The sequence below is a fragment of the Gopherus evgoodei genome, chromosome 11 (assembly GCF_007399415.2).
Source record: "Gopherus evgoodei ecotype Sinaloan lineage chromosome 11, rGopEvg1_v1.p, whole genome shotgun sequence".
In the NCBI taxonomy this organism is placed as follows: Eukaryota; Metazoa; Chordata; order Testudines; family Testudinidae; genus Gopherus; species Gopherus evgoodei.
The window spans coordinates 57,201,798-57,214,040 of NC_044332.1; the positions used below are offsets into that span (position 1 = coordinate 57,201,798).

The window sequence follows — 12,243 nt, forward strand, 5'->3', positions numbered from 1 at the left end:
TTATGTAATAGTATGACTGTTCTGAAGGGTGCAATACCACCTACTGCCACTGGGGACTCCTGGTGGGGCAAGAGCGGGAGTCCCCAAAAGACATGACCTCCTGTGGTTCAGCAAAGGAAGTCACTCAAAACAAGAAAAGGAGGTTTTTAGAGCTTCTTCAGCCCCACAGCCACAGAAGCATGCTTTAGTCACAGCCTCAGATCTTCTGCAATTGTGTAGGCATGGAATTTGCTCTTGCTCTGCTCCAGAGTCCCAGAATTCATTTTAAATGGTCTTTCTAGCCCTTAGAATTGTAAAGAAAATCTTTAAAATATTAACTGAGTCCTCTTCAGACCACAGAAAGCAAAAAACAACAGCACAGGGAGGTACTATTCATCTCAATGGGGTGTTGATTCTGAAACCTAAGGATGGTGATCTAAAAGTCAACAATGTTAACAATTTTACTGATAATTTTTTAGACTCATCCAGCTAATGTGATTATCTCATAGTCCCAAACTGCCTCCGCCATCTTCCTTCATGCCAAAAGGCCCAGCTTCCCCCTATCCAGCTGTCAAACTCCCAACTTCCCTCCTGAGCACACTGTAGTTGTGTGTTGTTAATACAAAAAAGTCTGTGACTTACTGAAAATGTGGAACAACATGATATAAATTGAACTTCATTTTAAAAAATAGCATGGGAGCTATATTGGGTTTATATTTAATTCAGCAAAAACCTCCATTTTCTAGTGTAGATGACGCTGCCCCATCAAAGTGCTGCAGAATCCAAGAATGCTGGCACAGAGTATCAGACCAGTGTGTCACAGAAAGCACACGGCCCTGCATGTCTTCCCTGCCTGCCACCACAGTTCCTTCTGAATTCCTCTGCTCCAGACAGCAAAAAGCAGTGGTGGTGGTGATGTTTGGAGACAGTGAAGAGTGTTAGTTTGCTGAGCATATGGAGGAGGGCAAAACAAAGAGCATTTGGCCAGAAGGGTAGCCTCTGAATTGTAAGCAGGCTGAGTAGAACGTTGTCCCACCCCTGAAGAGTTCACACTGTGGGAGTGGAGGTCACTTATCAGCCACTCCCAGAACATAGGCCTAAGTCCTTACTTTCTAAAATGAGATCATGAAAATTGGGCTTGCTCTAGCTTTGAGTTTCACTTTCTATTGTTAAAATCACCTCTTTCCTCAGCTCCAATGTGACTATTTAAACCTCATTCTAGCTCTGAGATGCTAAAAGGGAAAGTCTGAATCTTTAGGACTGATCTTACTGCAAATAGCTGTGACTCCGGAATTCAAAGCAAATGGAAGTCCCAGGCACAGAACTCATAGCTTGCCCCTTAATGCTGTAAGTCTTGCTCGAGTTTACCACTCTGCTGTTACAAATTCAACCCCCCCTCAGAAAAAAAAGTTATCTCTGAGCATATGCAACTGCTAAACATCCCATTCAATATAACTTCAGCCTGTTCTGAGAACTGCATTTCATAGTTTCTTTATACAATAACTGTCTGTCAGATATTACTAGGAAGATTACCATAGTCTACATAATATACTTTCACTATAAAAATTACTACTTAGATAGTTGTATGTTTTACTATACAACAGGAAAAAATTAAAGATATTAAAAGGGTCTTTTTTTTTTTAATTTCACACTCCAGATGTAACATCTCCTTTATATAGATGACCCTAAGCAACTATAAACGCTATCATGCATCACATTCCAATACTTTCATTTCAATGCAAATTCTTTAATCTACAAAATATAAATAGTACTTTATCTATTTAAGGTATTTTTAAGGCATCTATCAACTTGATTTCTAAGAATTACAACAAGAAATCTAACAGGCCATACTTTAAATGTTCATCTCTCTGAGATGCCTGTATCTAAGCAGTACGGTTAAATGTACCAATAAATAAAAAGTCTCAAAATGTTTTCTTCCTTCTTGAACACATTAAGCAATGAGAAATTCAGACCCAGTGTAAATGGAAGCTATTCCCATGGAAATCCTTGAATCATATTCAACAGTGATATTGTGATAGTTAATAAGTGGTGGTGTAAGGGAGAATGGGTACATCCTGATCCTCTTACTCTTTTACATCCTCCTGGAAATTGTTTGTCCTGCTGCACTTTCCTCCTTTCTATTCCTTTCCAGGACAAGCTGCATGCATTTTACTTCCCAACTGAAAGCCCAATCAGTGCAAGTTACACAACATTGTCACTTGCACCTGTTTTCTCGCCAATTTACAACTGATATGCAGCTTACACCATTGTTTATGTCACTGCTGACTCTAGGCTGGGGTGTTTCTTGAGGATTATGATTTATGCCTGTAAAAATATAGCAAGAAATCAAGGATATTATGTATACTCCATAGAAAAAACACCACCAAATACTCTTGATATTTTAAACTCCCCAAATTAAAATAACGTTGGCCCTTGTTCCTAAGGATCATATAAACAATCTAAACGAGAACAACACTGTACTGCCTGACAGATTTCTTTACAGTTTCCTCAGACAAATAATTTATTAACATTAGGCAATTTTAAGTAATGAGTATATTATTGAGAACCTTATCCTGTGTTTAGGAAAGTATGGCCTAAGTGTGTTCATATCAAATGATTATGTTTTTCTGTAGGTATATGTAAGACATATGTGACTTGTTGACAGCTTCTTACTGAGATAGACATATTTCAAAAAAATGGACTTTCACAACTGCAAAGAATAAAAGTTTTACATTAGGATGTTACTTACTTTGTGTCTTTGTCCTGGGAGAATGCAGCTAAAGAAACCACATTTAAAAATCAGACATTAGATATGCAAATATGTGTTCAGATCAGAGATACAAAAATTATTCAAATGATTAATTATTCATCATAAAAATGTCAATTAATAATTCTGAAGCATAATAGGCATCTTTCTAATGCATCTTTATTTTTCAGGCCTAAATACTGTTCAATATGTGTGTTCAATTGCATTCTAACAAGTTTTTAAAAATTCAGCAAAGTAAACAACAAACTAAACAAAAGTGAGCAGTGAATTTTAATAACCACTAACTCAGCCAGGAAATGTGCCCAAAGTTCAGCATCAGTCCCACAAGAGTAGAAAGAAAAAGTACAGCTCACTATGCCAGACAACAAGCCCTAAGTAACTGGCCTCACAAACCTTCCAAAAATTGCATTCTCCAGCTATTATCAAACGGTATTCCAAAGTCACTGTCTCTTGTTTACTTAGCACAAGGAGCAGTCTGTATCCTGCAAGATGGGCCATGTTGAACACCATTTGTTCAGCTGCAGTTGAGAGAAGTATATTACAATGCATAAACAAGGCTAGGCTGTCTTATAAATGACTTTATACGTAAATTAACAAATACATGAGACAGATAGATTTATCTTTTACATGGAGGCACTCCCAGGAGACCGGATACCTTAGAAATGCCCACAGAGAGGTAAATGAAATAAAGTTAAACAATCCTTTCCCTCGCCTTGGATTTTTCTGCATAGGGACTTGGAAACTTCTTGAATTTTGACTCAAGGGGTTTCTTCCCAAATATCCCCTCAGTAGGTGCAAGGCCCCTACTACCAAAATGGAAACTGGTCTTTCCTCCCTAAACCTGGGATCTACAGATCTCAGGACACCTGCATGAAGCAGGTGGAAGAACCACATGGAGGTCCAGGGGCTCTACACAGCTCTCTGGCTTCCCCTTTCCTAGAGAAGACATTCCACTGCATTTTAAACACACACGCGCGTGCACACACACACCAAGTGACTGCACAAAATGCCCCCCTTCCCTCATATAAGAGGCCTGACCAGTAGGGATTTGTGCTTCAAAACAAACCTTCACCCAAGAGGATCATACAGCTTCCAGCGGCTGCTTCCCAGCTACTTCCCAACTCTGCTTCTTTCCTCCAGAGCTCTGCAATATGAAACCTCAAGAGGGGCCAGAGACAGAATGGAGCAAAGCTGATATTCTCCCACCAGGACAGGTTTAGCTACTAAATCTGCATGTTGCCTGCACTTCTCATAATATTCATAATCTGTGGCACTGCAATGCCTGAAAAGAATATCCAAGCTCTGCCTAGACTAGACAAACAGATCCAGTCTGCTTAAACACTAGTATAGACAAGGTTTAACAGCTTTAGATGGCCCATCTTGATAGATTGTAGAGGGAAGCACTAAGGGACAGCTAACAAGTTTTACAGGTGCTAAACCCTATCTATGCTAGGGTTTCAACTGTGGTATTTAAAGGATGTTCTCCAAACACTTTTTTCAATGCAGCCTATTTTTTCCAGTCTACACATAGCCTTGGAAATTTATCTGTGGATTTAAGTGTTTAACTTCAGGCACTTTAGTGTGCAAACTATCCTTCTAATCCCTCCTCTTTATTTTTCAAACTGTAATACAAAATTCGCACAACAAGCCAAACAATAGGAACCCATGTGCAGCAAAAGCAGAGATCCCACCTTTGCTACTTGTGATTAAAACTAACTTCATGAGATGAAAACGAAAACCACTGCTAGTAGCACAAATGAAATCCAGCCGCTCCAGGGCTCTCTCCTCAAATCCACCCTTTCTGGGTTGGGTGGCGGAGTGCAACAAAATAGAGTTATTCTCCACATTACTTGTCCTCTGGTTGCTCCAGAGCAAGAGAGAGATTATCATTTCCCTGCCATCCTAGCGCACTAGTTTCACATTGAGACATTACTGACGTAGATTTCAAGGTAAGGCCAAGGTCCTCCGGGGCCTACCTAACCCACTTGATACTTAACCACATTAAAACGAACCACATTACTGGGGGTGAGACCCAGTCCCCTCACTCACTCACACACACACCCCCTGTTTAACAGTTTGGCAAACCCTCCCATTTCTCTGTGTCCCTTTACACTGCTGTAGACTGTCAGCTCCTGTAGGCTATCTGCCCTAGCAGCCCCTTTCTCATGATAATGAGCCCCTAGCAACACCTCAGCTGAGGCTCTCGCCACCAACACACAAACGGCCCCCTTTTTTAGCAGCCAGCCCCCCACAAACCGGAAACAGGGGACGAGCTCACGTGGTTTTAAAGCAGGCGCTGGGTGAGAGGGAGCTGGTGCAGGGATGGAAGGGGAGGAGGGGGGTAGAGAGGGGTCTTTAGCTCACATGGCCCCTCACGTGTGATGGATGCAATTGACAAAGGGAAAATCATTGAAGGGGAGGGAGCGGCCCCGCCAGCGCTGGTTGCATGTGTGGCATCAATCAGGCACAGTTTGTATCAGTACAGGACAGGATCGTTTTACGTGCCCCGAAGTTTCCTCTCTTCCACTTTTCACACAGGAAAAGTTGGGGGAGGAGGGAACTCCACCCTATGAGCTAGCCTTAAAATTGGGTCTGATCCACCCTGGTGCAAAAATGGGTTGGGGTTTATTTTTTTAACGGCTAGGGAAGACATCATAATTGCTAAGTTTAAAATAAAGACAGAGACTCTTCATCTGAGGCTGTGTGGAGGGGGGTGATTAATTGCAATCTGCTTTCTGCATTTATGAGAGAATGTAAGAGATGCATTGCCAGCACCACCCCCAATAAAGGCAATATCAGTAGCCACTGTCATTATTTCCATATCTTAAAGAAGCTGCACGCCCAATATTAGTTCAGTCCAGGGCAGGAAATCATCGCCTGGATTAAGGCTAAATTCCTTCTCAGAAGGATTTAACTGATTGTTACATGTTTAAGTCTTGTGGCCAAAATAAAAAAAAATAGCAGCCCCCATACGATAAATTTAAAAGAATGTCTAATAAAGACTTGAATGTTATGCCAATCATGAGATGATCAGAGCATTTTATCTCTTTGATACTTGTGTGCTGGGGGTGCTTTAAGAGTTACAGAAACTGTCAGATTGAGCGGTAGAGGAGAGTCTACAAAATTATGACCAGAGATTATTCGACAATACAAAAGTGTTCCTGAAAGCCCATGAATGTAGCCACTCGGTCTGTTTTGCCCCTCTCTCTCTCTCTCTCTCTCTCTCTCTCTCTCTGTGTAGATAGATATAATATGATAAAACATCGATCGTGTGTGTGTGTGTATAGATATAATATGATAAAACATCGATCGCAGCATTATTGCAGGTTAAAGTGGAGCTTCTTTTAATCCATGTACCCACCCTCTCATTTTATAATCTGGAATTTTAGGAATAATATGTAAGACGTTTGTAATAGGATTAATTTATTTTAAGAACTTGTTTTCCATATAGGACGCGAGAGACTGGAAATTGGACGACTCAGTAATTGGCATTCACTTTTTTTTTTAACATATGCATCTAAATTCAGTTTGACTCTTTAAGGAATTAGCAGAGTGCCCTTGATTTATAGTCAGTGTTTTATGGATCTGAGAGGATCTAATTCAAATTAATAATACTTTGAATCTGATTTCAGGATATTTGCACTATGCCACATATTTCATTAAGATATCATCACTCTCGTCCGTACCAGTGCATCTCTGCTTCTATATATCTATAGTTATATCTAGAGATAGATAGATCATAATCCTCCAGCAAAATATTTTTGACATTCAATCAATAGTTATGCTAAAAGTTTTAGCACAACTAACCCAGTTCACCCCAGGAAAGGGCAATAGAGCCTTTGCTCTCGCAGGCAGAATTGCAGAGCTCATTGTTATCAGTTCATCATGTATTAATTTAAAACAATTCAATTTAAAAATATAACTGGCAGCTCTGAAGAAACCTGCTCTTTAATATTTATACGAGAGCCTTATATAAGATATAGACAGACAATTGTTTCATTAGCTATTTCCTTAGGTCATTTATACTAGTGTTACCAACATTTTAAATCTTAATTTCGCCTCGATACCCCACCTGGTAGAGACTTGAGTTGGTGGTTTGAATTGATACCTGCTCGGGTAGGCTAGTAATGTCTATTTATGGAAGGTTGTCAGATCTTTACTCGGTGAGTGATAACAGAGAAGCAGCAGAAAAACAAACTCAGTGAGCTGAGGATTTTATCTGGAACTGTTAAAAAAAAGATTTTGTGGTTGTTGCTCTAAAATCTGCCTACACTAAAGACATCTCAGGTTTCTAATAACACCCAGTTTATATTCATTAGTTGCATTGACAGTTACAGTCCCCAGATGTGTCCAAATTCTATACTGTAACCAACTGTTCAGTCTTCCCTATTGCCCCCAAAATTGTGTGATCGAGCGATTTCCAGCGCAGTGCATTCATATTCGATTTTTAAATCCGAGAGTACCTTTATGAACAGGTAAAAATATTCATCAGATCTCTGAGGAAGCGATGATTTGCAAATGCATGTGTGATTTTTCTTTCTTTGCAATGTTTAATCATCAGAAAGGTGTGCTCTGATCAGGAGCATTTTTGAATGCAATTGCTAGTGACTATTGCAAGCATTACAATTCTTGCTTTAGGCACACATTCAATGCACAGTTCAAGAGCAGTTTATCTTAGCTTAATGTAAGTAAAAGTATAGTGTCGGATCAGTGTACCATTTGTTTCAGTTTACTTCGGGGGGCGGAGGAGAAGTGCAGTAATAGATTTAACTCTGTCAAAGAAGGGAAATTCATACGGAGCCCGCTAATACAGCCCCTTGGGCAGCTCCACGTTTACCTTCAGAAAGATCATACAAACATGCAGGATTTGAAGTTCATCTTTACATTGAGATTATGTAAAGCTCTTCCAGAGAAGGAATCGTATGTGGGTTCTGTGAAGAGCTGGGCATGAACTGATCAAGGCTCAGAGATTTTTTTCCCCCTCTTCAGATAAACGCCTTTGCTGACCGAATTTGGCTGTCTTTAGTTACTTCTATATTAGTTTCTAATTATGTGCAGTGCAAACCAGCTTTTTGATTAACAAAACAGCAGAGCATTGGTTAACAACACTTAAACTTCAAAAAAAATCCCCCTGGGAAGTGGGCTCTGAATTGGTTAATAATGTGCAGTACTTGCTAAATTGCTGACTTCCAGATGTGGAAAATATCTTTCTTGTTTAGGACCTACGTACCCTGATTGGATTACGACAGAAGCGTCACATTGGAAAGCTTTTGAGTGATGATTTAATTAACCATACAGTAGAAAGCTGCATTTGCCAGGAAACCCCTTCCAGATTTGCATAACCAATCCCTTCAGTGCAAAGGTGGAGTCTGGTTTTTAATATTATTAGTATAATTATGATTATTATTATTATTATTTTCCTATTTTAAAAACTGTTAAACTTGTTATCCCCACAAGTTCAGTGCCACTCACCCAGTCACTCTTGCTAGCTACCTCCTTCCCCCCAAAAAGGGAAGAGAGACAGAAAAAGAGCCATTTCGCCCCATGAGTACATCTGGGAACAAAACAGAAAGAATGTCAAATCTCACGTTTTTCACTAGATATAACAGACAATTCAAATAAGATTGTTGAACCTCGAAACAACAACAAAACTCAACAACAAAATGATCACAAGTCAACTAGGTGCCTTTTTTTCCAATTCAAATACAGAGTTTAGTTTCTACCCATAATTTTGAGCTATGGCTTGTTGATCTGAAAGAAGGGGGTAAGGGATGGAAGGGGGACTGAGAAGGAGAAAGAGATTTTCCTGCTAGAACCCAGGCTGACAAAGCTACCCAAGTGAATGTGCCTGCAGAATCTGGCCATTAGAGCTATCTCTATAAAAAGAAGTAGGGCTCTTGATTGAAAGACACACAGGATCGCTCCCTTTAACTTTCAGTTCCTTTGAGTTATCCAGTTCTGTGAATGGTGTTCACCGTTTTCCGCCGTGTATCCAGTAGGATTTAGTGAAGAGGATAACGATGCCAAAGACTTGATGGTTGCGGGGGGGGGGGGAGGGAGGAGGGAGGAAAGGGAGCGAGGGTCGGAGAGAGGGAGGAGGGAGACAGAGAGAGAGGGAGGTGGAATTTCATTTCTTCCACTAAAGCGTTTGCGGAGACTTCAAGGTATAATCTATCCCAGATCCTTTCCCAGAGAGAAACTTGGCGATCACGTTTCCACATGATGCTCACGTTTGGTGCTCTTCAATTATCCCTCCCCACAAAGATAGGTGGCGTGTGTTTCAGGGTCTCTCCTCTCTCTCCTACAGAAAAGAAAAAGAAAAAAATGTCATTAGAAGAGGCGTAACACGTCAGTCCGTCCCCAGGTTTGTGTTTCCTGGAGTGGCAGAAAGAGATCAGTCCTAACCTGCCCAGCAGGAATAACGGTCCTTCCGACAACTCTTTGCAAGGCTTTTTACAAATTCTCCAGGAGCTGCATCTCTCTTCACCTTTTCTCCTCCACTTCGCGGCTTCTTCATGCTTTTTCTTCTCACCATTTCTGGCCAAAACTACAAACAAGACTTCGCAGGTAGGTTCTGAATTTAAATATTTCTTTCTTTCTTGTCTCCCCCCCCCTTTGCTCTGCACGGTCTTATTTTCCCCCTTTTTCTTTTCTTTTTTTTATTTCGAGTTTGGTGGCTTATTCAGCTTGTTTATAGTTGAGGAACCTCATTTTGAACTGAAATGTAGTCACTTGGCACCAGTTTCAGGAGGGGTTGGTTCTTTTATGGCGAACCGTTCTCTGTTGTTATTCACCCCCCCCACCCCCCGTACCTGTCCAGCCAGGTAGTAAAGGTGTCTTTTGCAATTATGACAGTAAAAGTTTTAGTGCAAGGAAAATAATCCATTCTTTCAAACAACCTCACTGCTCTTGTATTTTAAGATTCACATAGGATCATCTTAAAGTTTGCATGTACCTGTTAGTGATTTGCACGCACTGTGCATGCACAAGAAGCACGGTTGTACAGTATTTTAGCTCCAGCCTGCTTTTAGAAGTCCCAGCAAAGATGTGTTTCCCCAGACTGAAAGTTTGCTGTTTTGTCTGCCTAGTAAGTTTCATTTCTTTATTTTATTTTGTGAGACTGGGTGAAGTAACACCTCAGGTTCTGGGATCCCAAAGAAAGAAGTGAAAGTAGTGACTGGAACTTAAAAGTCGTTTACAAAAAATAGTCAATCCAGCTGGGAAGAAAACCGTTCTCAAGAACCCAAGATTGAAAATTATTGGCAACTTTTCTTGTTAATGCTAAGGAGCAGGGCAGATATTGAAATACATTTAAAACAATTCGCCATTGGTCGTTTTGCATTAATACGCCAATTGTCGAAGAAGCCTCACAGGTCCGGGCTTTTATGAATTTGTTTATCTCCTACCTACTTTCATATATCCTGTGCTTGGTCTGTAATGATGATGTAGAGATTACAAGATGCAGAGCAAGAAATAACCAGCAAATATAAAGTTTTTGCACGTATTCTCTCAATCTCTCCCTCTCCCACACACATGCATCCATGCCCATAAAACTACCAGTTTACTTTCTCAACATGGATTCATTTGCTGTAGTCTGCGAGTAAACATACTGACCTTGGACAAACAATCTGCATATTCACATACACTTACCTGCACATGGATTTTTAAAGCAATCCTGTTTTATAAACAAAAGCCTAAGAAAGGCGAATTCAGAGCAAATAAGATGGAAGAGAGCAGCACTCTTAACTGATCCATCCTGATATAAATCGTTACTAAAGTTAAAATGGAAAAATCATAACTAAATCTACTTTGTTACAAAATGTGTTGAAACAGGTCATCAGCTTCTCGGTTTTGTGTAAAGCTTTATAGCAGAGGAGTAGACAATAGATGCTGAGGCTAGGGTGGATTTTGTTCAGAAGAGCAAGGGTTAATTGTCCTTGTTTTACAGTTTGCATCTGTTACATCTTTTATAGCCCCCTGTTTAAACTAATCCTCAAGTCAAAGCATCTTTAAAGCTACAGCATCTTTCTTCAAGATAGACTTAGTTTTAGGAACCTTATATCAAGCAAACCAAGTGCTTCCTCACTCCAGTTTTGACAGATTCAGTCTCAAATAAAGCCTGCATGTGTAGACAGATATAGGTACGAAAGTTTACATGTCGAAAAGGATATGATCATTTAGAAAGCCTGAAAACACTGACAGCAGTAGTTTTGATTTCTGTTTCTTTTCTCATGCGGGGGGCGGAAGACAGGCTGAAGCTTTGTTTAATGGGCAGGGGGAAACCCTACAATGAATATTGTCAAACCGACTAAAAAGGTGTCAGAGGTTTATAATACACTTCTCATTGTTGGGGGGGGGGGAGTAGAAGTGAGGTCTCAATCCTGCGCCTTACCCCACAGGGGAGGGGGAGAGCGAGCGAGCTCTGTGCGCTAACAGAAATACAAATAAAGGCAGAGATAACATTTCTTGGGAGAACAAGTTGCAATGTCAGACTAAAGTACTTTTAGGAGGAAATGGTCCGCCTCGCATTGAGTCAAACAGCCTACTGTACGAGCCTGTGCATTCCCTCATACGGTCATGAGTTATGACTCATTTTGAAGATGTAATTCTTGTCTCTCTGATCTCCTTTGCTGTGCAATAAAAAAAAAAATAAAAACCTGGCCGGCTGGGAAGGAAGGGGGTCAATTTAATCTCTGCTCCGACCTCCCCCAGCACGGCAAGTCTTTGTGTGTGTGTGTGGATGGGTTCCTTTTTGGGGGAATATTTGGGTTCCCTTTGGCGCCCTGCATTTAAATGGGATATACCAATGCCCACATTGTTGCTGTGTTTGGTTGTTACATAGAGTCTGCGTGCTGCTGAATCAGGGAGTCGAGTCCATGCGAACTGCCATCTGATCCACTCTTATCAATGAAGCAGCAGATCATGGCGGATGGCCCCAGGTATAAGAGGCGAAAACAAGCCAATCCAAGAAGGAAAAACGGTAAGAAAACCCCGAATCAAACTTTTTCTTTAGACTCCACTAGAGAGATAGAGGGGGAGAGGGAGAAAATACCACCCAGCAGCAACCGCAGCAGCCCGGGGTTTGCTGGCGATCGCTTTCTATGTGGCGGAGGAGAGATCCGCCTGTTGTATATCTCTGGAGGGGAGAGAGAGTTCAAGGGAGTCCCAGGGAAAGTGAGTGTCAAAGAAGCCGGAGGATCCCAGCTCTTTTCTCCGGGCGCAGTCCCAGTCTAACCGAGCGCTCCTGATCCCCCTTACCCCCCGCCCGCCCCCTCCGGGACAGCTTTGGAGAAGTCCGAGCAAGTGGGCAGAGTCCCAGATCTTGGGCTTCTACAGTTTGAGTTCTGCAGAATCACTGGGCGGTTTGGAAAGAAAAGCCAGAGAATGAGCGATAGCCCCATGCAGATTGTGTGGCTTAGAAAGGCTGAAAGTTTCTTGCCTGGGTCCCTGCTCGATCTAACGGTCCTGGGCTCTGTGTCTCTTGCGCCTGGCTTCTC

The 12,243-nt window shown here is 41.3% G+C and overlaps 1 protein-coding gene across 4 annotated transcripts in view; it reads left to right on the plus strand.

Annotated features, from left to right (window-relative positions):
- Positions 1 to 9,222: 9,222 nt before the first annotated feature.
- Positions 9,223 to 12,243, plus strand: part of ZEB2 (zinc finger E-box binding homeobox 2) — a 127,399-nt gene continuing 124,378 nt past the window's right edge. For 2 of the 4 annotated variants that reach the window (XM_030580664.1, XM_030580660.1), the window contains exons 1-2: positions 9,223 to 9,313; positions 11,589 to 11,726. In XM_030580664.1, coding sequence (XP_030436524.1) covers positions 11,654 to 11,726 — 73 coding nt within the window. In that variant the 5' untranslated portion in view covers positions 9,223 to 9,313; positions 11,589 to 11,653. Of the gene's footprint in view, positions 9,314 to 11,306; positions 11,463 to 11,588; positions 11,727 to 12,243 lie in introns of those variants that run through there. The other 2 variants (XM_030580661.1, XM_030580663.1) reach the window with 2 other exon arrangements.